The sequence below is a fragment of the Aspergillus brunneoviolaceus genome, assembly GCF_003184695.1.
Source record: "Aspergillus brunneoviolaceus CBS 621.78 unplaced genomic scaffold BO95scaffold_68, whole genome shotgun sequence".
Taxonomy (NCBI): Eukaryota; Fungi; Ascomycota; class Eurotiomycetes; order Eurotiales; family Aspergillaceae; genus Aspergillus; species Aspergillus brunneoviolaceus.
This window is the reverse complement of record NW_020290798.1, coordinates 189,200-214,858: the sequence shown is the minus strand read 5'-3', so window position 1 is coordinate 214,858 and position 25,659 is coordinate 189,200. Positions and strand designations below refer to the sequence as shown.

The following is a 25,659-nucleotide window of genomic DNA, read 5'->3' as shown; positions in this document are numbered from 1 at the left end:
TTAAAAGCTGTTTTATATTATTAATATCTTCTCCCGACCGAAGTAAAATAGCAGTTTTCGAACTTATATACAGACTTTAAAAAAGATTATCTTCTACTATTAATTCTAAAAAGTAGAATATTTTTTTTTATAAATTAGATATAAAATAATCTTCCGATTCTTTATAACACGCGTAATCTAGAGATTTAAAAAAAAAAAAAGATCTGGCTTAAAAAACTTATTTTAATTTAAGTATTATTATAGTTTGTAAATATCTAAAAAACAGAAAAAAAAAGCTCGATAGTATTCTCTAAAAATAAATTAAATAATTATAATTAACTTATAATTCTAAAACTACTCTACAAATAATAAATATAAAAAAAAAAAAGTAGAAAATTCTATAAAAATAGTTTATTTTATTTTAAAATATACTTTTATATAAATATAATCTATTATATTTTAAATATAGCTAAGGCGCCTGCTGCATTTTATTTATTTTAGTCGATTAGATTAGTCAGATTGGTTAGATTATTCTAATATTTATAAAAAAAGCCTAAAAAAGACTTATATAGAGTTTTCTATAAAAAATATAATATCTGTAAGAGCTGTTTAAATAATTAAAAACTAATCTATTTAATATTAAGATATAAGAATTTTAAACATAAAGAGAAAAAGAAAAAAAAAGAAAAGTACAGAAAAACTTTAGAATATATATTATTATTACGCGGGAGAGTTGGTTAAACTAAATAAATAAAATAAAATTAATATAGTTAATAACAGGTCTCTAGAGTACTTAGAATTAAAAAAATTAAACAGATTAAAAAGATTAATTAGATAAAAAGAATAAAAGAGATTAACTGGATTAAAAAAATAAAAATAATAAACTATTCTTATAATACCTGGTATTTAATAAGATAATTGTTAAAAAGTACGGTTACCGAGAAAAACTATATAAATAGTATTATACAGGTTTTTCTTTAAGTTTAATCTATTATACAGATAATTCAGCTTTTTTAGATGAAAATAAGAATATAATAGACTATCTAAGCTAAAATAAGAAGAAGAATAGTAGAATAAAAATAGTATATTTATTCTTAATAGTCCGATTATTAGTAAATATATAGTTTTTCTAATATTATATATTATAATTAAGGTGTACAGCTTAAACCAAGCTATAATTATATATTTTTATATATATTTTTTGCTGTAAGAACCATAATTTTATAAAAAACTAAATTTTATTAACACTATTAGAAATCTCTGATTAATTTTTTAAAATAGAGATAAAGAAGATATTAATACTTCTTTTAGTTATTTTTTTCTGATTTTAAAAGCTTGTTTCTATATATTTTTAAACAACGGTTAAGATAGTCAGATTAATAACTACTTAATCTGAATATATCTTAACCGTACTAAAGCTTAAATAAATATAGCGGGTAGGTCTTAGTACTAAGAATAATTAAAATAGTTAATTATCTCTTTTTTAGCTATACCGCGGTCAGATATAAAAATTTCTTTAACCTGGCCATAACCTGGCGGTCAGGTATAAAAATTCCAATTAACCTGACCTGATCTGGCCGTTAGCCACTCTACCTATTGTTATACTATGATTCAGTTTCTTTCTGTTAATATATTTTCTTAGTCTGTTAAAAGATATCTTAAATCTAGAAAAATAACAAACATATAATACTATATAAAAGTATAATAGTAATACCTAGAGCTGGCTATATGGAGCTTAATTAAGGCAGAATTATTTATAACAGTAATCTAAATAAGAATATAGTCTTTACATGTTAAAAAAGTACTTTTGAACAGCCGAGGATGCCAGAGCTAATAATTCTATTAGACATAAGTTTACCCGCGTATATTACCCGCTAATATTAACTGCTATTACAGGCAAGTCCCTCTTCTGTTAATAGCTCGACGGAAACAAAGTTCTTTAAAGTATTATTAGTTTTTAAAAATAAATTAGACGAATACTAAGCAAGTAACAGCTCTCGTCTTATTAGTATTCTCTGTCGGGAATTACTCGAAAATATCAAATCACGCTAGTCAGAACTAGCGAATTAGTACAAAGCAAAATTAATTATATTAAGCCTTGGCTGGCTGAGCAACATAATATAATAGTACAACAACAGTATTGAACAAGAAATAATTGTTGAAATAGAATCACTGAGCCGGTACTTTGTGAATTCTTAATGGTCACATAAAAAGTCAAAAGCCGAAGATTAGCCATCTGCCTAAAATTGTCAAATCACTCAACTCGCTAACTTCTTCAGTTAAAATATAACTGCTATTTTAACCATTTAATAGTCATTTAGAAAGTACACTCTCTTGGTCCGCTTGGGATCGGGGAAACACAGCAGAGAAAGGTGTGCAGCTGATACGATTTTACTCGAACACTAGCTAAGGCGGGGGAATTGCAGGAATATATACGTCAGTAGTCAGCCCGTCAGGACCGATAATCCAGCTATCAGCTGTATACACACTCGGAGGATTGATCGCGGTAATCCAATCCGCGTCAATCTCATTGTTGGTCGTACTAAGGTCGGGATAGACAAGCCGCCAGGCGTCTGAATCCAGATACGTCTCTCTCAGGTTGGTTCCCCATGTCTGCAATTCGGCACCCCAGGTACGGGCCGTGGGAGTCAGGCTGGTACGGCCGATATCCCAGTGGGCGTTGCCGGAGCAGTAAAATGCGCTGGACCGGCTAGTACTGGACCCCGAATCGTACTGGACGCGCAGGTTATTGCCGGCGGTGACGGTATACCGGCCGTGGTACACTCTGATGGACGCGGTGCGTGAGTAGGTCGCAGTCGCGCCCCCTTCAGTGATGGAAACAAAAGGATGGACATTGGAATCCACCCCGCGCTCGTCGAAGTGCAGATGGAAGATGACCCACTGGTCTGCTCCAGTGCCGTCCGTCATATCGCGATACTGGTCGTACGTGCTGTCGCCCACCGTTCCCACTTCGGGGCCGATCCAGTAAGCCAGTTCCAGGATCACCCCCGGGACAATGTAAGGGTTGTCTCTCGCGTTCCGTGCCTGATACTCCAACCAGCGTGCGTAGTTGAGAGGGAGAGTACCGGCATTGACTGCTTCTAGAATGCTCTTCATTCCAGGAGACTTTACTCTTTGCTTTTGCTCACCGCCTGATATTAATAACGAGATCATCTGGTTAGCTAAGGGCAAGAACTCCTGAGTGGAAGTGGGTTACCATGATGGGAGAACTCACCTATGCCGTTGATATGTCGCTTACTCCCTTCTAGCCGGGGTAGCAACAACTCCCCGTGCAATGACCGCTTGGTCGACGTGGAGCTACCACTGCTACCTTCACTGCTCGCACCGTCGTCATCATCGAGCGTGCAGAGTTCGTTCATCGCGAGTTCGACCTCTTCAATGTCCGCGGCCGCACTGATCGGATCCCGAAGCATATCCGTGAGCCACGCGGTAATATCTTGCCCCGCACTGGCAAAGGTGGCGAGAAAAGGGGCCAGAGTGGCGTATTGCAGAGTAGTGGAATAGTAGCCTGCAAATTCCTCATCCCAGACTTGTCGCAGCGCTGCCACAGCAAAGTCACTTGTACTGGAGCTGAATAGAAGCCCTACCCACTTAATCAACTCCTGCCACTGGGCCGAACTGCAGGTTCTTCCGAGAATAATCTCTCGCTTCTTCTTATTAATAGTGCCATCCTCTTCACTGTAGAAATAGTCCATTCCCGGTACGCTCAGCTCCTCGTCAAAGCAATAGGGGTTCTCCATATAGCCCCTCAGTAGCGTGACAAACTCCGCGTATTGCCAGCCGATCCAGCTGGCGTAGGGGTCGTTGGGAGTGGTAGTAGTGGTTGTGGTCGTGGTCTTGCCTCCGCAGCAGTAGGCTTGCATGTTGTACCCGCAGCTTCCGGCCTCCATCCCAAGACGGATATAATTGGTAGGACACGAGGTCTCACAGTAGTAAGACTCCGGTCCAATGACCGTAGTTTCTTTGTTGTACCACTTGCAATCAGTGAATTCGTCGGGGATTTCCGTGCAGCAGTAGCTTTTGCGTCCCGAGCTGCAGGTTTGCTCGCCACCAGCCCCATTACTGTCTGCGAACAAAAAATGGGGATAGTCGTCGGGGCAGGTATGATTCTTGCCAGGCGAAGCACACGGTGGCGAACTGCCCACCCACTTGCACTTGGAGTAGGCTTTGGTAGAGGAGGTTACGGTACAGCAGGCACTCTGGTGACTCGTCCGGCAGCCTTCGCTCAGGGAGCCCACCTCGGTCTCCCCATCCTTGCAACCAGCCGTGCAGAAGCCGGTATTGTGGAATCCACGCCATCTGCAAGTAGGAAAATCCGTGTCACTGGCCGGACAGCAGAACTTGTGCTCCCGGCTTGGTGAGCAGCCGGTGGTGTCGGTCATAGTCAACTTAGTCCCATCACGCGGGACTTCCTTAAATCCGCTGGGGCACTCGTCTCCGCAGTTGGTCCAACGACATTGGCTCAAGGTATCACGAGTCGTAGTGGTGGTAGTGGTTTCGAGATCGGACAGCGACTGGATCTTGACAGGCTGCATGATCTCCACCCCCAGACCAGACATGAGGGCCTTAGACCAGGTCCCATTGGTGTCGTCCTGGGTGGCCGCCCAGACCATGACCCCAGATATACACTGTCCTTTGAGCCACTCACTCTTCAGCTTCCAAGTATCTTCGTCATCGTAAGAGACCCACTGATTCTCCCAGTTGATGGCTTTTACAGCGGCATCCTTGTAAAGCGTCGGGGCAAGGCCGTTGGCACTGATGATATTCATAATCTCCGGGTTGAGTAGCACCCCGGCAGTTATCGAACAGTTGCCAGCATTGCCACCAGAGACAAATCTACATCCAGGCTCCGAGCAGCTCGCCTCTGTGAGAGTAAAGCTACGGCCGTAGTACGCCATGCCCAGTACCACCTTGCTAGAGTCGATGTCGTTGCGCCAAAGCAGGTCGAGCGTGGTCTGTAACTCGGTCATGTTTGTATGAGCATTGATATATGGGCCAGTCCAAGAGCTGTCTTCATCCCAGGTCCCATGCAGGTCATAGGCCATAATGTTGAACCAGTCCACATATTTCGATAGGCTCACAATATCAAAATGTTGCATATCTGGAAGGTATTAAGATCAAAGTAGCTTGGGCCTAGCGTGGGGCGCCTGGATAGCTTCACATACAATAGTAACTGGATGGCAGAGTGATACTAATTCCCTTATCTGATCCTGTTCCTGAGAAGCTACTCTGCATGCTCTTAAGGAAACTGGGGAAATTGTCGTAATCATCCGATCGGCCACCGCGGTCTGCTTCGACCGGGTATTCCCTACCTCCGGGAAACCATGGTCAACACAAAAAATAGTAGTATAATAGAGGTGGCGGGGGAGAGAAAAGGGAGTTAATGGCGTACCAGTCAATATCGACACCATCGAAGCCATATGTGCCCATGAATGAGATCAGCGAGGCGAAGAAGGCCTTTTGGTCTGCCTCGGAAGCCGCCAGATTGGAGAATGTATAGTGAGTGGACTCGTCGGCATCACTGAATGACCACCCTCCCAGCGATAGCCAAATTTGCAGGTTCGGTTGGATTAATTTGAGCGAACCAATCTCCTGCAGGAGGGTTGCCTCAGTTTCGTCCGTGGCTTGAACCGCAAATGTGGTGGGATCAATAGTACCGAAGGCAAAGCTGTTGGCAACAATGATTCTAGTTACCATGTGATACATATAGAATATATGAATTTCTTACTTGACGTGTGTATAAACTCCATAGGGGATCTCGGTAGGGCGAAGAACGTCGCAGGCACGCGAGGACATGGCATAGGCCTCATAATAGCCAATGATCCGAGACACATTTTGGCTTGAGGCATCGCACGATGGTCTGGTAACGGTAGTATCGCCACAGAACTCGCTCGTTGTACCACAGAAGCCATACCTGGTATCAATCAACAATCGAAACGCTAACTGCACTCATACACAAGGGGGTTTCAACGTACGAACTGCAGCAGACGTTCAGAGGACATGTACTGGCATTGACATAAGCTGAGCCCCAGTTGTCAGGGTCACATTCCGCTTTGGCATCACAGCTAGCTGTGCAATTTCCCGGACTAGTGCATTAGTCGGTCAGTATCCCTGATTAATCTGTAGTAATAGAGAAGGTTTTGGACGAACCCGCAGAAGGTTGGGCCCATGCCACATACTCCGGACTTGCCACAGCATCCGAGCGTACAGGGGTTGGATTCACTGCAGCTCTGTTGGACAGACTGGCCAGTCAGGGCTAAAAACACACCCAGCCACGCGAGCAATGAAGTTGGATGCATGGTGGAATGGTGCTGGATGAAATAAGGCAGAACAACGAGAGGCGACAGCGGCTCTTTAACTGCGTGGCATTGCAGCGAGCTCCGGCCCTTGACATAAACATTTCCCCCTACCCCTTTTCTTTCGAGAACTCCTGCCGTGCATTATTATATCCTTAGATTCTGGGCCCACGAGCTGTGCCTGACTAGTGCTCGGCTAGTACTGAAGTTACTGGTGTATAGGTTGGTGTGAGAACTCCAGAAAGAATATTATGGGCCTTCATTGGTCATGGCCCGTACTTTGATGTGACTGAAAGCTCTTACACTAGTACGATATGACTTTTGAATTTGGATAGTGGAGTGATGCTTCATGAAAGGAGTAATTAATGAAATTGTGGGAAAACATTCATAAGCCCATTTACCCCCACCGGCTGTTCTGCTCGTAATATAGGGCGTTGTGAATATAAGAGGCAGGCTAGCGGACGATATACCAAAACAACAAGATCTCTATCTTTTATAATTTAAGTATCTAACTGGTCGTAACATCAAGAAGATTTATTGGTGAACATTCTGTTGAGTAGTCCATGATTCTTTTGAGACATTTGGGTTGTAGTCCGAAGTCGATTCTAATGGGCTGAACAAGGGCTGCACAGTACAACAAGTTGGTTTAGCAATCATCATGTAATGAAATCTGTGCTATGTGGGTAACAGCTGGGACGAAAATATAGTAACCGGAACAGGCATGTCGAGACATAACTCAGGCGTAGAAAGACCCTCTTGGCAGGGCGCTTGTCGGGTCTTAGCTCCTCGGTTGAGGCAGAAGTGGCGTTCACCAGGGCTATAGAGTAATAAGGGCCGTTTCATTCTTCATTTTCGGATCGGGGCGGCAACGACACTTGCCGAACCGTAGTGCCGTCCGTCCGTGCAAAAATCGGTCACCGCTGATATTACTGTACAGTACTTTGTGGAGATCCTTTCTCGACACGAAGCCATAACCAACTGCCGACTCCCACAGAACTGTTGTATGTAAACGAGATGAAGTGCTTGGCCCTGTTCGATAACAAGATTTCTTACTGTCTAATAGAGGCTAACGAGGAGACAAATTCTTTCCTCTTGCAGTGCGCAAGTGGATGAATAAGCCCTGTATTTAGTGGGTCTCCACATATACTCGAGTAGATATAGTAGTTCGATCTGGGTAACGGGGCTAAGCTCCGGCCAAGACCCTAGACCCTTGGGCGAGTTGACTATTTGCGCACTAATTCCCACACGGCCATCAGAAGTTCCAACCGAATTGCTCCTTTGCTGTCCGGCGTTTCCACCATAATTTCCCATACCACTTGAATAGTAGTAGTACGTACTGATTCCTCCGAGCCCCGATGGCCGGACCTTTCCGATAATGCAGGCCGCCGTATTACAGCCCCTGAGCCCCCTAATACGGGTTTCGTACCGTCTCAGCGACGAGACGAGACATAAGAACCTTTGTTGAGTTACGGACAAAAGAAGTAAAAAAGAGAAATGTCTGCTGCTTTCTCACACGGACTTCGTCGCTCTCGCAGTCCTGCCCGGGTTAGCCAGTCACCATGCGCTCGTCTGGTTTCATTAATGCTTTCGCTTTGTCGTCTCTGTTGGTGCAGGTCACTCTCGGGCATTACTCCCGGGGGCATGGCAACTACGCTCACTCTCATCTGCATACGCAGCAAGCACGCGACTCCGAATCTAGTTCATTTCAACTGGTTCCCAGCCAGTCTTTCAGCAGTTCCAGTCTCACTCAGAGCTGTCAAGATGCCTTGTATGACAACTTGCAGTGCGACAGCTATGTGTCGACGCTCGGGAGACCAGTCTGGCATGGTGGTCTAAATGACTCGGTCCTGACTGACGCGGTATGCTCAACTCAATGCGGCCAGTCTCTTTCCAGCTTCCATGACAAAGTCGTGGCACAGTGCGGTGCAGATGCAACTATCGCAGAGGGAATCCCGGCTCTGTCGGTGATCGACAGTATCTGGTCAGGCTGGAATGAAACATGCTTAAAAAATGACAACGGCACTTACTGTAACGGTATGTCTGCTCTAGCAAGAATAAGATGATAAAAAGCCTATATATCAATAGCTCACTGTCATCAGATGTTATCGATTCATGGGACTCGGTATCGAATCTTACCGATGTGCCGGTGGCGGATATTTGCGACAATTGCTGGATTCGAAAATTGGAGTTGATGCAGCAGTCACCGTACTCGGCTTACAGCACCCCTTACGAGACTATGCTCAATTATTCGATTTCGGGTACGTCTACTTCTTTCGGTGCTCGAAGTTTCATGTCGATATGGTGTGGCTGACTGATATAATTCTGACAGTTTGCAACCTTGAGGGCGTGGAAACACAGCCGACTCCGGGAGGCCTTGAGATTCCCGCGGCCAATGCCACCTGCTCAACGGACAATTGGTACACAGTTCAAACTGGGGACACCTGCGATTCCATCTCCATAGCCCATTCTATCTCCTCTTCAACCCTGTATCAAATCAATCCCACCCTGTACAATTGCAGTGACCCGACGGTGGGGTTGGACCTGTGTCTGCCTCTGGCATGTGAAGATATCTACGAGGTCGTTGCTGGTGATAATTGCTCATCGATTGCCGTCACCGCGGGTATTTCGTGGATGAAACTGATTTCCTATAACGGCATGGTAGACAGTGCTTGCTCAAACATCGCCGATACCGCCCTCTTAGGCGGAGTGCGATGCGTCTCCCCTCCTGGGGGCACTTTCAACTTGACAGTCTCGTCTAATTCAAGTTCCGCCTCGGGTGTAGACGGACAGGGTGGCTCTGGATCAGGCTATGGTACCAGCTTCGTCGCCTTGCCAAGCGACGTTACTCTGGCTGAAGGGACTACTACCGACTGTGGCGACTATTACACAGTGGTGTCGGGAGACACCTGCGTGTCGCTCTTGGCGGAGGCCAACACGCCGTTCAATTTATTTATGGCTGCAAATCCGTCCATCACATCCGCCGCGGTCTGTGACGATGAACTGACAGTTGGTGTGACCTACTGTATTCATCCCATGAGCGGCTTCAATACAACAAGCCTGAGTGGTAACCTGACCGTCTCCACCAATGGATTGTGTGGGAACGGGACTACCTGTCTGGGCTCGTCGTTTGGAGACTGCTGTTCCATCTCTGGGTATTGTGGCAGCACTTCCGACTACTGCACGGCCGGAATCTGCGATGCGACCCATGGCCTCTGTGTCTCAGGTAACCCTGTCTCGCTAGACGGCCTCTGTGCATCCAAGTCGTCAACCAACGCGACTTGTGCTGGAAGTGAGTTTGGATCTTGCTGCTCGGTTGACGGTTATTGCGGTAGTACCTCTGACTATTGTGGCTACAAAACATGTCAGAGCGAGTTTGGAAGCTGTGATGAAGCTCCTTCAGTCAGCTCTGACGGATTGTGCGGTGCTCTCTCATCAGTTAACGCCACATGTGCCGGTAGCACATTTGGCGACTGTTGTTCGATTCATGGATATTGTGGCAGCGCGTCCGACTACTGTGCCTACGATAGCTGCCAGTCGGCATTTGGCTCCTGCGATGCTGGTTCTACAATCAGCACCGATGGCCTCTGCGGGGCTCTCTCGTCTTCTAATGCTACCTGTGCTGGAAGTACTTTTGGCGACTGCTGTTCGATTGACGGCTACTGTGGCAGCACGTCTGACTACTGTGCCTATGATAGTTGTCAGTCAGTGTTTGGAACGTGTAATCCCGGCCCTACCGTCAGTTCAGATGGGCTTTGCGGCGCCCTTTCATCTACCAACGCTACTTGTGAGGGTAGCACCTTCGGGAGCTGTTGTTCAGTTAATGGCTACTGTGGAAGCACCGACGAGTACTGCGGCATCGGGACCTGCGACTCTGCGTATGGTAACTGTGATACGGTGGCCGTGAGTCCAGACGGACTGTGCGGCTCCATGTCTTCTGTCAACGCAAGCTGTGCGGGCAGTCAGTTTGGGGATTGTTGCTCGACAAGCGGCTACTGTGGCAGTACAGATGCATACTGCGGAATCGGCCAGTGTCAGTCTACATTTGGTAGCTGCGACGAGCTGCCAGTTAGCTCGGACGGTCTTTGTGGATTTATGAGCTTTAACAGCGCAACGTGCCTGGGCAGTCAGTTCGGCGACTGTTGCTCGGTGAACGGATACTGTGGTAGCTCAGATGCTTACTGCGCAGCGGTGAATTGCTTGACTGAGTATGGCAGCTGCTTAGCTTGATTGAGTAAAAAGTGGCTTGGAATGTCTACTTTCTACACAGATGAAGATGATGGTGGGTGTCAGTCAACCTTGGTCAGGCTTTCTTCTCAGGAAGAGGAGGGAGTCTCTGCCACTGTACAGCATGCACAGTACTCGGTATCAAGTTTGTAACATACTGTATCACGTGTATTATTTCCCGCCCGCGGTGTATCATCAGTGCAGTGCCTGCTCTAGTATAAATGTTAGCAAAGTCCTTTCCTCTTTCCTCCCTTTTTTCCCCTCATCCACCCCCCCACACTTACTTCGTCTTCGCCATCTTGCCATGGCCTGCTACCCAAGAATTCCATACCACATTCAGGCAGATCTTATCAGTCAGCTGATAGGATGGACCCGTGTCGGCAACTTCACCGCCGTGGAGAACCTTCTCGATACCCCAGAGGCAACGGATCTTCCCAAGTATGGTCACACGGCGCTCCATGAGGCTCTCAGGTACAAACAACTCGACTTGCTCCGTTACCTGATTACCCGTGGATTTGATGTTAATCAAAAGGGTCCGAATGCATATGGTGAAATATGCCTAAGCCCCCTGCACTTTGCAGCCGAGGGAAACTCCGCCGAAGCGGTGGATATTCTCCTCGACGCTGGGGCCGATGCGACCGTGGACGATTCTGCGGCAGATGGGTCGTCCATGCGCGGCGTTTTCCCGACGGGCGAGGATAAGGGGCCACATACGCCGTTCATGGCTGCCGCAGTCTGGGGCTCGGACGTCGCGGTGCAGCGCTTGATTGATCGGCTGCCGCCAGGCACCATCGCGGATCACGAATGGCCCCTGGCTTTGAGTGTAGCCGCGTTGTATCGCCAGCCCAAAACTCTGGCCATCCTTCTCCGTCACTACCCTGCACCGGGGGTGCCACAAGCGATCCTTGACCGGGCTCTGGCGGAGGCTGCCGCCATGGAGGACTACAACGCCGACCTTTCGATATTCATGCCCCTGGCCACGGAATCGTGGCAAAGGGGACTCGAGACCGTCCGGCTCTTGCTCGCCTACGGGGCTCGCCCGAATCCACCATTACAACTCCCCCGGTCCATCTATCGATCCAAGAGGGTCGAACCCGGACCGATCATCGAAACGGTTGTTGAAACCTCCATGGGTATGGAGATGCTTCGGATGCTCCTCGACCACGGCCTGGAGCTTCCCGAGCCCTCCTTCGCCGGGAGAGAGGGAGAACCCAGCCTCTTCGCCCGCGCAGTAAACAACGGAAACCCCGATCTGATCCATTTCTTCTATGAGCATCAAGCAGCCGTGCTAGATATAAACGAGGAACTTCCAGAGACGCACCTTTGGACAGGCGGGTCCCTGCTGCATGCCGCTGCGAAGAACGGCCGTCTAGAGACGGTCCAGTTCCTGCTGGACCACGGAGCAGACCCTCTTCAGCTGAACGGACAGGGATGGCTCCCCATCCACCAAGCGTGCCAGCAACGTCATTTCGCGGTGATTGAACTACTGTGGCCGTGCAGCAGCAGCTCGCCCACTATACCCGATCTGGCCAACTACCGCACACAGGATGGAAACACCGCATTCCACCTTGCCCACTGCTGGGGCACCGCCGACGATCCAGAGGTCGAGGCGCTTAGTATGCGCCTCTTTTACTTCTTCAAGGACAAAGGTGCCGATCTCAGTAGTCTGGATTCCCATGGGAAAAGCATCCTCCACTATGTTCCATTCTTTAATGGGAAGCGGTTCTGCGCCATGATGGAGGCAGGCGTGCGGCTGCGACCGGATTCCCAGGGCCAGACAGAGCTTCACCTCACCATGCGCAGACCGGACTGGGAACTACGTGATGTAAGATTTCTGTTGACGCAGGGTGCCACTAAGGATATCAACGCGCAGGACAACAAGGGCCGCACCCCGCTGTACTTCTATCTGGAGTGTCATCGTTATAATCCAGACCAAAAGCACGCCGACCGACAAATCCGGTCGGTGGTTCTGGATTTCTTAATAGAGGCTGGGGCGGATGCAGATATTCCTGCGGCGTCGGGGAAGACTGCTAGGGAGGTCGCAGAGGCCAAGGGATTTCCGTATGATTTTGACAAATGGAAAGCTACAGTATAACTTTGTATATAAGTATAGATTAATAAGAGCGATTTTCTATCTTTATGAATACAACTATCAGCACGTCTAATTATAATTAGTTGATTTAAGTTTTAGATTAAAAGAGGCCACGCAATACAATTAGTAACCCGATTATTCAGAAACTTATATTGCTAACTCCAGTAGAATACTTATATTGGTATTCGTTCACCGCGCAGCAGTACTAAGGTAGGTAGTCTTGGAAATAACTGCCCAGATATGTTGCGCTATTAGATTATAAATGTATGAGGTCTATCTAAATGTATAAGCTACTATAGCCGCATGAAGTTCAATTTATAGAAGATTTCCCTCTATTGTGAAGCAAGATAATTCTAAAAGAGAGAAGCATGTACATAATAGCTTACGTGTTGGTTTGACTGACTCCAATGATTGGCAATGGCCTTGGCTCGCAGGTAAGAAAGCTCCAGACGTTCTTTCCGTGAGGCTTTCTTGTAATGGAGCTGAAACAGCTTAGTTGAGAGAAGATCAATAGTTGATAATAGCTGCATAGTAACGCGCTCCATTCTTTTCTGAATTCGAAATAAGCACACGCGGCCTGGATTCCCAAAACATATAACATACTATTTATACTCGGTCATGCAAGGCTGTGTTGTTGGTTTTGCCTTACAGATGACCTATACTATCAGCTGGTCTTCAGCTAAAATGCATCAGCATCTATAAATTACAGGATATTTTGCCGAATAAAGTATTATACTTGAATATCCCGGCTAGACTCAACAGGACCGGTTTAGGCTTTTTTAGGCTTTCCGGAACCAGGCTGTACTCCGACAAGACCAGGACGCCAAGGTGTTATAGTGACAAACAGAGAAGCAAGGGACTTTCCCAGCATTTAGGCTTTCTCATTTTTAACGTAGTTTCATGACGTCTTGAAGCACCCAACCTCAGGGACTGTGCCTATACCAATCAAAAGTAAATCCCATCTGCTCAGGCTCGCCTGAACAAAGTAGACGAAGAAGTCCACGCTTCTCCAAGTCCAAGCAGACTTGCTTCTTTAACAAAAATTCCTCTTCTAGGAGGTTCTTATCCACGTCGTCACAGCTGTCGCCTTTAGCTTGCTCAGCGATTGCTACCTCGCCATTGGTGCTGGGTGAGACCGACATCCACCAGTTGCCAAGGCCATACCATAACCCATGAATTACGAGGCCAATAACCATACCCCGCCGGGCGATGGAGGATGACTCGATGAGGATTCTCACTTCATTGCTTCCTTCCCCTTCGCTACCTTCTCCGTGTCTTTCATCCAAAAGCGTTTTCGTGTGCGCGGCCAATTCTGAAACGGTGCCGTATTTGTTATGCCAGCATTTATCGATGATATTGTCAATCAGCGGATCATAATCTAATTTTAAAAACTTTATGTTCTGTAGTAAGTCTACGACCTTCGGACCATGCTCGTAAGGATCCTTTGTAAGATATTGATTTTTATAAACCTCGAAGCCATAGTTTATAAAGTAAAATAAGAAACCGAGGGCAAATTGCTCTGTTTAAGCTTCTAAAAAACCGAAAGTTTTGTATTCTTCTTGATCTGTTTCGTTGCTATTAAGTATTCTGCTGTATGGAGTTAAACAAGCTTTGTAATTTGTCCCGATTTCGGCTGTATAATTAAAGTTGGATAGTTTTAGACGGTTGCAATCAAGCAGGATGTTTTTCGGTTGTAGATTACTATGAGCGAGGTTGGGCGATTCCAGGAAAGTAACAGCTTGCGCAAGATTGTTCATCTATTTTTGCTGCAGGGACAGAGGCTCTAACTTTTCGACTTTTGTAACTACTATGGTTTTATGATCCCGAATATGGATTTTTTGTAATCTGGAAGAAAGCGATATATCTAGTTAGAGCAGTTAGTGGACAAGCCTGTTTGCGGGCAGTAGGGGTCGTACCTTTTACGTACTCGAGGAAGATACCGTTATCTGAAAAGAAAAAAACTGCACGATAGACGGACAAGGCTGATTTTGTACGAAAATTCGGTATATCTTCAGTAGGCCTCGCCAAAGCCCGCGGGTTCACAGGTCGGGTCCAAACCCAACCCGTTTTTTTGGCGGGTTTTAGGTCGATGGGCTCAACCCGCGGGTTGAATATAAGTTATATAGTTTCAGCTGTATTTTTAAGATATTATAGTTATATTTAGTTCAAATAATGCAGGCTCTTTCCATGCACCGACTTTCTAAGTTTCAAATAATGCAGGCTCTTTCCATGCACCGACTTTCTAAGGTAGATCGGTCAAAGGCTTCACGGTTGCATCTAGCTGCACGGTATTATTTGGATTTAGAAGTACTTGCTTTATTAGCAATAGAGTTTCAACCAGGCCATGGGATAAATCTTGGCGGAACCTCTGACAATAAAAGTGATGTTCTAAGTATTATACAAAATCGAACAGCTTCAAGATACCTTCAATAAGATGCATACTAAAGAATAGAGTACAGATAAAATCAGCCTTAGAATATAAAGAATTATAACTCTTAAATTCGTCGTAAAACTGTTGGTTTAAATATGGCAGTCCGATTTGCTTATGCCCGTTAAGAGATATTGGACAGCTTCATCAGCATCTAATTCTGGAGAAGTTGGTCAAGTCTGTGATCAAACTTACCAGCTCTCGTGGCAATATAATATTTAGATGCTGTGAGACAGTGTGCCAGGTCAGTTTGCTCAAACCTTGGACTGATAAACAGCGATAATGGTCGCGCATTCGTAAGGTTATAGATTCCATCAATATAGTGATATAAGCCAAGTAACAAGCGCTACATTTCGTTCCGGGAAAGAACTGCTTATTCAGGCATACCTTATTGGTTAGTTACCGCCCTTGAGGCTACTTACAGTCTTGGGATAGATTTTACTATAACTAAGCAACAACCACGCTGACTAACTTAGTAGCATTGATGACTAATTGCTTACAGGCAGCTACACTGCATAAAAAAGATAATCTGTGTTATGTATCCAGCAGTTTTTTAAACTCTGTAATCGGGTGATAAGTTTACTGGTCCGCAGGAATTTGGGCACATATTAGGATTGCGTGTTATAAAGACTGCGCTGAGTAGGTAATATACGGGTTTCTACTAAGTAGCTATTTCTCTAAGCTAGCACATTCAGTTACTGTACCACTTTTTGCCTTCTTGATTTGGAGCATTGCCAAGGCCTGTAAATATTAGGGTCCTCGCCGCCTCGCCAAAAAGGAACTGGATATTACTTTGTGAACGAAAGTGATTGTTGTGCTATATCTGGTGCCGGTAAACAATCACCGCCCTAAAGATATTTAATGCAATCCCAATAAATTGTAATTAGAGGTGTGGTGCTCTAAGATGATCAAAGATTTATCTTGAAAATTTTCCATTTTCATTTCTTTCTGTCGCGAGAAGCCCTGACGTACACAACCGGATCATTAACGTAATCGGTAAGCCACCCGCCATGGTAAGCCACCCGCCACCCGCGCGCGTCAGTCTCGCGTTCTCCAACATGAAGCAATTCAACCATTAATAACTCCACCAAATATGCCTCAATCATCAAATTCTTCGGTGGAATAAGAGGGCCGAATCTGCCTTGCTATAGAGGCTATTCAAAAGGGCGAAATTCTTCTAATAATGGAAGCAGCATATGTATTTGATATTCCGCGTTTAATCCTACAAGGACGCCTGCAAGGAGTTAAAGCAAAGTTAAATAAATATGCCAACTCTATAAAATTGACTTATCTTAAAGAGGAAGCTTTAAAGAATTGGATTCTCTCGCTTGTAAAGCGTGGGCTTTATCCCCGGCCGTTATATATTTAGAGTATAGCAAAAATTCTTCTTTAAAAACGTGACTTGAATTCTACAGTCTCTGTAGGGGAAAAATAGGTATATAACTTTGTCAAATATACTCCGGAATTAAAGAATTAATTTTCTCGAAGATATTATATTCAACGTGCGAAATGCGAAGATTTAAAGCTTTTAACCGAGTAGTTTAACCGCGTTGAAGCTGTAAAGAAGAAACATAGTATTCTTAATTAAGATATCTAAAACTTTAATAAAACCGGCTTTGCTATAGGAATAGTAGCTACAGCCCATATAGTTACACGGTCTAACTGTATGGGCAAGCTGTCACGGTGCGACCCCTTTAACCTGCTTGACCTGTTTGACCCTATTGACCCCAGTAACCCGATCTGCCTTCCCCAACCGCCTGCTGCACGTGACCCCGCACCTGCTTAAGAACCTGCCCGTCCCTGATTCCCTTTATAGCTCTTTAAGCTACGTCTTGTCTATCAGTCTGTATATAGTTTAACGAGTAGCATACTAAACCAATCGATATAAGTTGAACTGTTTAACCCGCCTGAAGGACCTTGAAGCCCAGCCTGCCAGCTCTTGCTTGCTCTACCACCCTGCCAGCCAGCCCGCACCTTGACATAAGATCTATACAAAACAGTTTATAGTCAGAAACCCACCGCCTTTCTCTAAAATATATCCAAGCTTCTTTTATTGAATATTTGCGTGAAGAAGTCTTTAGTTTTAGTTAGAATAAGAATTTTTATATTTCTTCTTATATAAGCTTTGCTAGATTTTGATAGTCTATATCTGCTACTAGAGCGCGGGTCCAACTTTTTTTAGATTTATCTTCTAGCTCTAACAGTTCTATATTGGTCTGCTGTATTTGTTCTAAAGAGTCTTTATCTGGTTTTATTCTATATTCTTATAACTATACTGGAGCCACTGCAAGTAAACTAGTCTTAGACTTTAGATTCTCTTTTAATATTCTGCTGAAGATCTGAATTATATAGAATAATATTCTAGAATCTTATTTATCGGGTATGTTTTGTTCTTATCACGAGAAGGCGTCTGCTTATTTGTCTTTTATTTCTTTTCGATAGACTAGTTTAAAATTAAATCTGTTTAAGATTAAACTCTATTGTATGTGTCTTTCTATAAGTTTGCATGGCTCGAAGAAGTATTTTAGATTCTTATAATTAATTATTATTATAAATTCTGATATTAAGTACAACTCAGCATTCTATACTTCTACATACTATATAACTACTAGTAGTTTTTTATTATAAATCTTATAGTTATATTCAGCTGGGATGTTTCTTTTAGAAAAATAGATGCAAGAATACAGCTCTTTATTTTTATTCATCTAAAAAAATGTTTCTTCTGTATTATAGCCTGAGAAGTCTGTCTCTACTACTGTTATATATTCAGAATTAAAAAAACAAAAAATCAGCTTGATTATAAACTTCTTTTTCAGCATCCGGAAGCTTGCCTCGTACTTCTGGGTTTATTAAAAAAGCTAACCTTTCTTTATCAGATTTATAAATAGTTGTACAATAGTTAAGAATCCAAAGATAAATTTGCAGTAAAAGTTTGCAAATTTTAAAAAGCTTCAGACTGTTTTTACTAACTTAGGACTCTTCCACAAGATGATTATCTCAATCTTTTTAGGATCCATCTTAATACCTTGCCCTGCACATACAACAAATCCAAGATAAAGGATTTTCTTCTGTTTAAATTCATACTTTTTAATATCCAAGAATAGGCCGGCTTCCTTCAGTTTCTGTAATACTTTTCATACATGCTCACGGTGTTCCTTAATATCCCCGTCTGTATAAATCAACACATCGTCAATATAGGCCGAGCAGAATTCGTCAAGGTATTCGCGCAGTGCCCAATTTGGTGCCTGAAGCTGAGCTCTATATCAGGGCCTTGGTCCCATAACACCAGACAGCAATATTCTGATAGAATAATTTTATAATCTATTCTGATTTATCTATTAATATTTGAAAACTTAATCTCGACAAGAATTTTAAAGAGCTTATTAATACTAATAATAACAAAATTTTTAAAGAATTTTAAGACTCTGATGACAAAGCACAGCCAATTCTTAAGATGATAAAGCGATCAATTCAATACTCTTTAGCTTAGAAGGCTTATTATCAGAATCTTCAATAGAAGGGCTTGGCGCTAATGGGTGGCCATGCCGTGACATCACGTGCTATAATTCGAAACAGATTTGGTTTAGCTTGGGGCTAGCCACTCTCGAGTTAGCTTTCCAGAGAGAAGGATTATGTGAGCCTGCTTCAATGCGACCCGCAGAAATTCCAGTCCTTCATTTTCTTGTCCCTTGGGGGGACCCCATAGACCCCGAACTTCACGTGACCGATGACTCGACAGCTGTATGATCGATTGTCGTGGAAGGAAGCGAGCGTGCTGACCGGCATGGTTAGACTCATTGTACTTGATTCCCAGGAAATATATTTAGATATAAGTGTTATGATTGGACGTAATTCTGACGCTTGCCCCGCTTCGACAATTTTCTGGGCTGGATAGCAACGGCATCAACTGTCCAGGTAGTCTTCTTGTATCGCGCGGTTATTTCGTTCTTTATCTGCATTTCTTGAGATGGACCCTTTCTCATGTGCGGCGAGCGTTTTAGCGGTTATCTAAGCGGCGGGCGCCGTTGCGAACATTTGCGGAAATTACATTAAACAAGTCAAGAGAGGCCAAAAAGACATCACGACCTATGTTCTGGAAGGACAGGAGGCGAACCCAGGCAACGCGCCCCACAACAGATCAGCAGTCACCACAGATAGGAACTTTGAGAATGCAATATAGTCTTAATTACCCATGAATCTATTACAACAGTCTAATCTTGGCGCAAGTGCACCATTTTATGATCTAGGAATCGAATCTCCTTTTGTGCAGCTCCAATGCCACACCTAAAGCCAACACGTACGCGCTGAACTTCGCACTCCATCTTTACTCTTCCTCGAGTAGGGTCTTTTAGCAGTTTTCGCTCTAAAGTAAACACCATGCGTCTACGCAGACGCCCTCTTCGTCGCCTTGGTTCGCAACTTCATCATCAAGAACACCAGAGCGTAGAACCCTCCAGCCCACAATACAACCAGCCCCGCATCCCTCCAGCCGTAATACTCTTCGTTCAAGTTGAGTGTCTTCAAGTAGTCTTGTCCAGTAGTGTATCGGCACACCTCGCAGTTCTCCCTGGCGCCTGGGTTCAGAAGGTTCGTGCCACGTCCCATGCCTTGCTGATAGGTGGAGAGATAGTCGCCACATGTCTCATTCGCAGGAGGATTGAAGACCGCAAGCTCGCCACGTTCGCAAGTGATATCGACAGAGGAGGTGGTGAAGGTGAGGAAAGCGCCGAACAGATAGTTGAATGGATCGAGGTAGTAGATCCTAAAATGTGATGTTAGCATTGATCTCGTGGATGTTGATAGTCGTATGAGGCTTACCAGTATCTCCAGAATGCCGTGATCTGGGAGTAAGGAACAAAGACACCGCAAAATGATACCAGGGTGGTGATGACCAGCGGGTTGACGAGAGATGCAAAGGTTGCGTTGGGAGCGTACGCGGCGATCGATTGTCCAATACCGGTGTACAACATCTCGTAAAACATCTAGACGGATTGTAAGTTTAAAGCGAGTCAACCAAAGAAGAGAGGACTTACTGCGACGAAGAATGTGCTGCCTGCCCACTTGGTATCATTTGGCAACCCAGCAGTCCAGTACCAACATACAAAGTACAACACACTGCAGATGACCAGGTAGGGCAGCTCAGAAACGATCAAGCCAGTGACGAATGGCACCCAGTGGTAGGTCTTACTTTTCTTCTCGCGCGTCTCATACACATTGCGACGATCGATGAAGATAGGCTGAAGCTGGGAGATGAGACCGGGGGCAACAAAAAGAAAACTGAAGACCGTGAAGAGGCGTTGCTGGAGATCGCTAACGCTATTACCAATCGACCAGAACGAAAACCCGTTGTAAAGAGACAAAATTATATGCAAGATGAGCTTGTTGTTAATGTACTCGGTGTTCCGGAACAAGGAGATGTTCATGCGGTGCGTGACAAGCTTTACCTGCTCCCAAATGGGAGCTGCGAATTGGTGGCCATCGTCGACAGTTCCGGGCGGTTTGGCGGCAGCATCGGCGACAAGAGTGTCAAGCTCTTGAGTAATCTTCTCGTGTTCTGGCGAGTTGAGCCAGACTTGGTTCCAGTCTTTGTCCTTAGAAAGACTTCCTGATACGACTTCAATCATATGCTCAGCAGGGTTGGCCTCTCGGGGGCACGGTGCGCCATTATCAGCGAAGTATTTCTTGACGGTCCTTGCATGATGGCCGATATCGCCAAGGTATACGGTCTTGCCACCCTTAGCCATTAGGAGGAGGGTGTCGAATTGGGCAAAGAGATCGGCCGATGGCTGATGAATCGTGACGAGAATAGCTTGTCCTACTTCCGCGAGCTTACGTAAAAAGCGTACCGTGTTGTTTGCAGCTTGACCATCAAGACCAGACGTAGGTTCGTCGAGGAAGATCAAGATACTGGGCTTAGCTACGAGCTCAACACCAATTGTGAGACCTGATAAGTTGTTAGTGTCCGTCTCGACTCTGTTCGCGATGGATTCAGACTTACGCTTGCGCTGTTCGACAGAAAGTCCGGCACCAGGGCGACCGATGAGGGTGTGCTCGAGATCTTCCAACTGTAGAAGTTTGACGATCGTGTCCACGTAGCGGAGCTTCTCCTCTCGGGGAATCTCACGATTCTGACGAAGAAGAGCAGAGAATTCCAAAGCCTCGCGTACCGTGGACAATGACTCGTGGACATCCATCTGTTCGACGTAGCCAGCAGATCGTTGGAAGGACACGGGGAGCGGGCGACCATCGACTAGAACGGAGCCATGAATGGTACCATCGGTCTTGCGTTGAGCTAGAACGTCGAGCAGTGTTGTCTTTCCGGCCTGAGTGAAGATGTTAGCAAATGTCCATCTGTCAATCGCATTGCTAGGGCTCTTACACCTGAAGAACCCATAAGAGCACCGAGCGTACCGGGCCTGACAAATCCTTGAACATTGTCGAGAAGAATACGATCGCCATGCGGCGTCTTAACGGTGTAAGTCAGATTCTTCCAGGTAAAGACCGATGTATTGTGGACAAGCTGGTTGTCGATGGTTGCATCAGACTCCTCGGAAGCGGAGACGGAGTTCTCGGATCGCTTCTCGACAGCCTGGGATTCCTCATCCGCAACCACGGCCTTAAGTAGCTTCTTTTGCTTCTCACGGGGGATGAGAAGACCGCGACCACCTTCGCCCATCTGCTTCCACCTGGAAGTGAAGAAGACGGTCATTGCCACGAAGAAAACGTACCAGGCGCAGAGAATGCCAAAGTTGCGCCAAAGGTTACTGTGGCTGAAGGACATGGAAGCCAGGTATTGGTCACCAGTAATACTGGTTGCTCCAGGAGGCGCGCCACGGACACCGGTACATGCTTGTCCGCCTCCTGTTTCGGGGCTGTATCCTTCGCCATTTGGAACCAGGAACGGGCCCACACAAAGAATCACCTGGTCGTGGAACTCGTTCGCAAGCAATGCTTCGAACGCGTAGGCCATGGGGTCGATCCAGAAGAACCAAACGAACCAAGGATGCATGTCGGGCTTGGGAATCATGTATCCTGCATATGTGAAGGCAGCGACGATGGTGAATCCAGAAGCTTTAGTTGCTGCGTCGAAATTCGGGAAAGCGGCACCAATGAACCTGAACAGTTGTGTCATAGCCAGTGCCGAGATCAAGTTGATGAGCCAGTAGATAAAGAAAGCCTGGGCAGTGTACTGGAATCCAGTCATGAAGTACAGCACGACTCCAAAGTGCGAGATTTGGAAGAGCATGATGGGGATGTCGGTAATGACCTGGGCAAAGACAAAGGCAGATGGATGGTGGAGAGCGAAGTCTCGGTGTTTGGCTAAGACGGGTCGGCCGACGAACGAATCTGTAACCTCGGCGAGAGCGATGAAGGTAGGATATAGTAGAGAGAAGAAGAGTGAGCCTCCTTTGATGAACAAGCCCGCCGTGTTGTCCGGAGCATTGTAGAACAGTGAGCCACCAATCAGCGCCTGAACGATAGTTGAGGCTTGCTTGATGAACAGAGTTTGCTTGTCGCCCCAGAGGATCTGAAGTTGGCGTATGGTAGCCGTCTGCACCTGATTGAAATATCCTGCGGACTCCGCAGCTTTTTTTGGGAGGTTCTTGTGCTTCTCTTGAGCCTCCTGTTCCTTGAAGTCTGACGTATTCTGCAGAGCTTCAGGGATATTTGGGTAATCGAGCTCGGCCATCATCCTTTGCTTGATAGGCGAGCTGTTATAAGCAGCGAGCAACTCCTCTGTTGATCGAGGAACTCGATCCTCAAAGTCTGGGGCAATTGCGCGCACAGCAGGCGCCGATACGCTCGTGAGGAAATCTGACTTGTTGGCTGCAGGGTCGCATAGGAAACCAAGATCCTCCATGTATGGCACAGCTTCGTCTCGAGGTCCGTAAAAGATCTGCTTGTCTTTGTCGAGAATCAGAATCTTGTCGAACTGCTCGTAGATGCCATTACCAGCTTGGTACAGAGTGGCAATTGTAGTGAGACCAAGAATATCTGTCATGGCGCGCATGGCTTTCGTCCAATCTAGTGCAGTGCTCGCGTCGAGACCACGAGTTGAGTTATCCCAGGAGAAGACGCTACCTCTAGTCGCAAGGCATTCAAGAATGGACACTCGCTTGCGCTCGCCACCTGAAACGCCACGAATGAACTCATCTCCGACCTTGGTATCCTTAGTGTGTGTGATACCGAGAGACTTTAAGAGGAATTCTTTGTATATTTGGGCGTACTCCTCCTCGTTCTTGATGTCCGGTGGCAGGTGGAAGGGTACCTTCAAACGTGTGGCGAAGTCGATAGTGTCACCAACGGAAAGAGCTGGAAAGAAGATCTCCTCTTCTGTGTTCATAATGATCTGACCACGATATTGTTTGGCTTCTTGACTGGTCATGGAACCGAAAGAGACATCGCCAGTGATTTCTGCGAAGCCATTTCTGTGGTTTGATAGAACGCTAAGCAGTGTTGTGCAACCGGCTCCTGGATTTCCAAGAACAAGCAACATCTCACCGGGTTTGACACACCCTGAAGAGTTGTGGATAATAGTCTTCAGGGGTGGGCTCTTACTGCCCTTCCCGAATGGGCTGAATTGAGAGAGAACATTTTCGTTGTAAAGCGCATCACTGCTGATGCCCTTTACTGTGAGGTTCTGCCATGTCACACCCAGCTTCTTCGGTTTCCCACCTTTAGTCTCGTTACGTTGTCGTATTTGTAGTATATCTGGAGTGATGGGCCATTGTGAGATATCACGGGGGTCGATCTTTTGGCCGGGTTTGTCGTCTGACTGCTCCGTGCTGAAGTTGACGATAGAGTCCGCCATTGGGAAAGGTGATCGTCCGGAGTGCTTTCCGAGCGAACTCGTCTGGTATATCGCTTTCTCGGGGTCGCCATTGACCTCCATGTTGCAGTTTTTCGGATTCGCTAATTTGCGAGACGTTCTCAGTAGAAGAACTTCAATGGAAAAAAAATGCTGGAGAATAGACAGCTGGATTTGCCGTTGGGAGAGTAGTGATATCACGCACAAGATATAGGAACAAAATTCGCTCAATTACTGAACAAATCACCTCCTTTCGGCGTGATGACATATTCAACTATCTCACCTGGCTTATGAGGTATGTCCGATCGGAGTGATTATTAAACATTTCAGGCCCAGATTTGTAGCTAAATAAGATCACCCAGTCTTCTTTGTTTTACGGATTCGTTGAATGGAGTGGAGCATATCTTCCATTTGGCGTCTCCAATGCCCGGGAAAGACTCTGATTTTCAGGCTGACTATGTCCGTCCGGCGGGGGAAGGAACTGAGGCGATTCTTCACGCCGCGCTCAATTTCCCCCAGATCAAAAAGGTTATTGTCATGTCCTCAGTTCTAGCATTACTGCCTCCCACCGCAGCTGGTTCCAAGGAAGTTTCAGTTACTGGTAAGTTGTCTTTAGAACATTTTTGTTTGGTCCGCAAATAAGAGCCAAGAAAACGGTGACAGAGGAGTAACGTTTGAATTATTAGATAACACTGGAGATATCATTCCAATCGAGCGCGATATGGAATTCTCAGAGTGGTTCGCAGGACATGGAGTGAAATACTCAGCCTCCAAGATTCTCGCTCACCAAGCAACCCGGAACTTCCTGACGGACTTCCAACCCCACTACACACTGATTACTTTCCACCCGACATTTGTGCTGGGCGATAGTCTTGTACAAATAATGCTACGGAAATTGGTGGCATGAACGCACTTTTCTGGTCCTCGCTATTTTCGAATGAACCAACTCTCAAAAATGCGTGGGTCCACGTTCGTGACGTTGCAGAGGCTCATGTCAGAGCGCTCAGTTTGTCTATCGAAACTGGGATCGAATTTCTTCTTTCCGCTCCTCCAGTGAGCTGGAGAAAGGCTGCTAATTTTATCAGGAGAACTTACCCGGAACTGGGATGCAAAATCCAGCCACCGATCGAGGGCGGATGGGAGGTTGATACTTCGAATGCTGATCGAGTTCTGGGAATTGCTTGGCGACCGATGGAAACGATAATCAAGGACATTGTGACTCAACAGCTGGCATTGAGAGAGAGAGAGCCTCTGGTCTCTAAATGACATGAATTGGTGGTGGACATGATCGCAGAACAGAAATGATACAGAAGATTGCAGTTTTTCTACACGTGACGTGCATATTCAATGATGCAGAGAGGTTCAAAATTGGGTTTATAATTAGCCTGTTTATCTCATAGCCTCTACACACTTCCTCCGGGGACCCAAAAAGGAACGAGCTTTGTAATACAGAATTTCGGGGAAAGAGGAAGCCAGGATATGGGGTTGGTCGGCATAATCAGTAATCGCGTTGACGTCATGATGGACAGCCTATCGGTTTACTAGTATATAAGTAAACTGTTTTGCTGTAATTTCTGTTTACTTATCCAATTAGAGTACCGCCGCTTTTATAAAGATAGTATATAAATAATCTGTATATATTTTAGAATATTTACAGATTACTTACAGAGTATATATCTAGAAACTCCGGTTACTTTTAGATTATTTTAGTTTATTTAATTAGTAATTCTAAGCAGCTTCTGCTTGCTTATTATAGTAATTTATATAACTAAAACAGACTCTCTAAATTATACACGATTAATACTTATCG

General features: G+C 45.5%; 7 protein-coding genes across 7 annotated transcripts; 4 read left to right on the top strand and 3 right to left on the bottom strand.

The window, feature by feature from the left end:
* Positions 1-2,385: 2,385 nt before the first annotated feature.
* Positions 2,386-6,076, bottom strand: BO95DRAFT_371381 (glycoside hydrolase; the record flags this gene model as incomplete). Its single annotated transcript, XM_025582952.1, has 6 exons — positions 2,386-3,110; positions 3,215-5,101; positions 5,166-5,308; positions 5,393-5,668; positions 5,729-5,914; positions 5,976-6,076. Coding segments are annotated over 6 exons (3,318 nt in total), but the record flags the coding sequence as incomplete, so codon positions are not given.
* A 1,779-nt stretch (positions 6,077-7,855) lies between these two features.
* BO95DRAFT_371462 (LysM peptidoglycan-binding domain-containing protein) lies at positions 7,856-9,350 on the top strand (the record flags this gene model as incomplete). Its single annotated transcript, XM_025582958.1, has 3 exons — positions 7,856-8,330; positions 8,396-8,554; positions 8,626-9,350. Coding segments are annotated over 3 exons (1,359 nt in total), but the record flags the coding sequence as incomplete, so codon positions are not given.
* A 21-nt stretch (positions 9,351-9,371) lies between these two features.
* Positions 9,372-10,478, top strand: BO95DRAFT_322310 (uncharacterized protein; the record flags this gene model as incomplete). The annotated part of the gene is made up of 1 exon (XM_025581815.1): positions 9,372-10,478. A coding segment is annotated over one exon (1,107 nt), but the record flags the coding sequence as incomplete, so codon positions are not given.
* Positions 10,479-10,797: 319 nt separating this feature from the next.
* BO95DRAFT_446254 (ankyrin repeat domain-containing protein) lies at positions 10,798-12,642 on the top strand. The gene has a single exon (XM_025587333.1). The coding sequence runs from the start codon at positions 10,825-10,827 to the stop codon at positions 12,613-12,615; it is 1,791 nt and encodes a 596-aa protein (XP_025438738.1). The 5' UTR covers positions 10,798-10,824; the 3' UTR covers positions 12,616-12,642.
* Positions 12,643-13,535: 893 nt separating this feature from the next.
* Positions 13,536-15,052, bottom strand: BO95DRAFT_456029 (putative Rho-associated protein kinase; the record flags this gene model as incomplete). The annotated part of the gene is made up of 5 exons (XM_025588384.1): positions 13,536-14,131; positions 14,153-14,369; positions 14,409-14,476; positions 14,529-14,573; positions 15,037-15,052. 5 exons carry the CDS (start codon positions 15,050-15,052, stop codon positions 13,536-13,538), a joined length of 942 nt encoding a protein of 313 aa, XP_025438737.1.
* Positions 15,053-19,423: 4,371 nt separating this feature from the next.
* BO95DRAFT_504686 (uncharacterized protein) lies at positions 19,424-23,852 on the bottom strand (the record flags this gene model as incomplete). Its single annotated transcript, XM_025591131.1, has 5 exons — positions 19,424-19,802; positions 19,859-20,022; positions 20,074-20,984; positions 21,039-21,363; positions 21,420-23,852. 5 exons carry the CDS (start codon positions 23,850-23,852, stop codon positions 19,424-19,426), a joined length of 4,212 nt encoding a protein of 1,403 aa, XP_025438736.1.
* A 369-nt stretch (positions 23,853-24,221) lies between these two features.
* Positions 24,222-25,175, top strand: BO95DRAFT_504683 (uncharacterized protein). Its single transcript, XM_025591130.1, has 2 exons — positions 24,222-24,450; positions 24,536-25,175. The coding sequence occupies exons 1-2, from the start codon at positions 24,273-24,275 to the stop codon at positions 24,754-24,756; spliced, it is 399 nt and encodes a 132-aa protein (XP_025438735.1). The 5' UTR covers positions 24,222-24,272; the 3' UTR covers positions 24,757-25,175.
* Positions 25,176-25,659: the final 484 nt, after the last annotated feature.

Excerpts from the sequence above, each read along its gene's own strand:
- BO95DRAFT_446254 (XM_025587333.1), top strand. The coding sequence starts at position 10,825 with ATGGCCTGCTACCCAAGAATTCCATACCACATTCAGGCAGATCTTATC.
- BO95DRAFT_504683 (XM_025591130.1), top strand. The coding sequence starts at position 24,273 with ATGCCCGGGAAAGACTCTGATTTTCAGGCTGACTATGTCCGTCCGGCG. Across the intron at positions 24,451-24,535 it reads CAAGGAAGTTTCAGTTACTG|ATAACACTGGAGATATCATT; the intron begins GTAAGTTGTCTT and ends TTGAATTATTAG.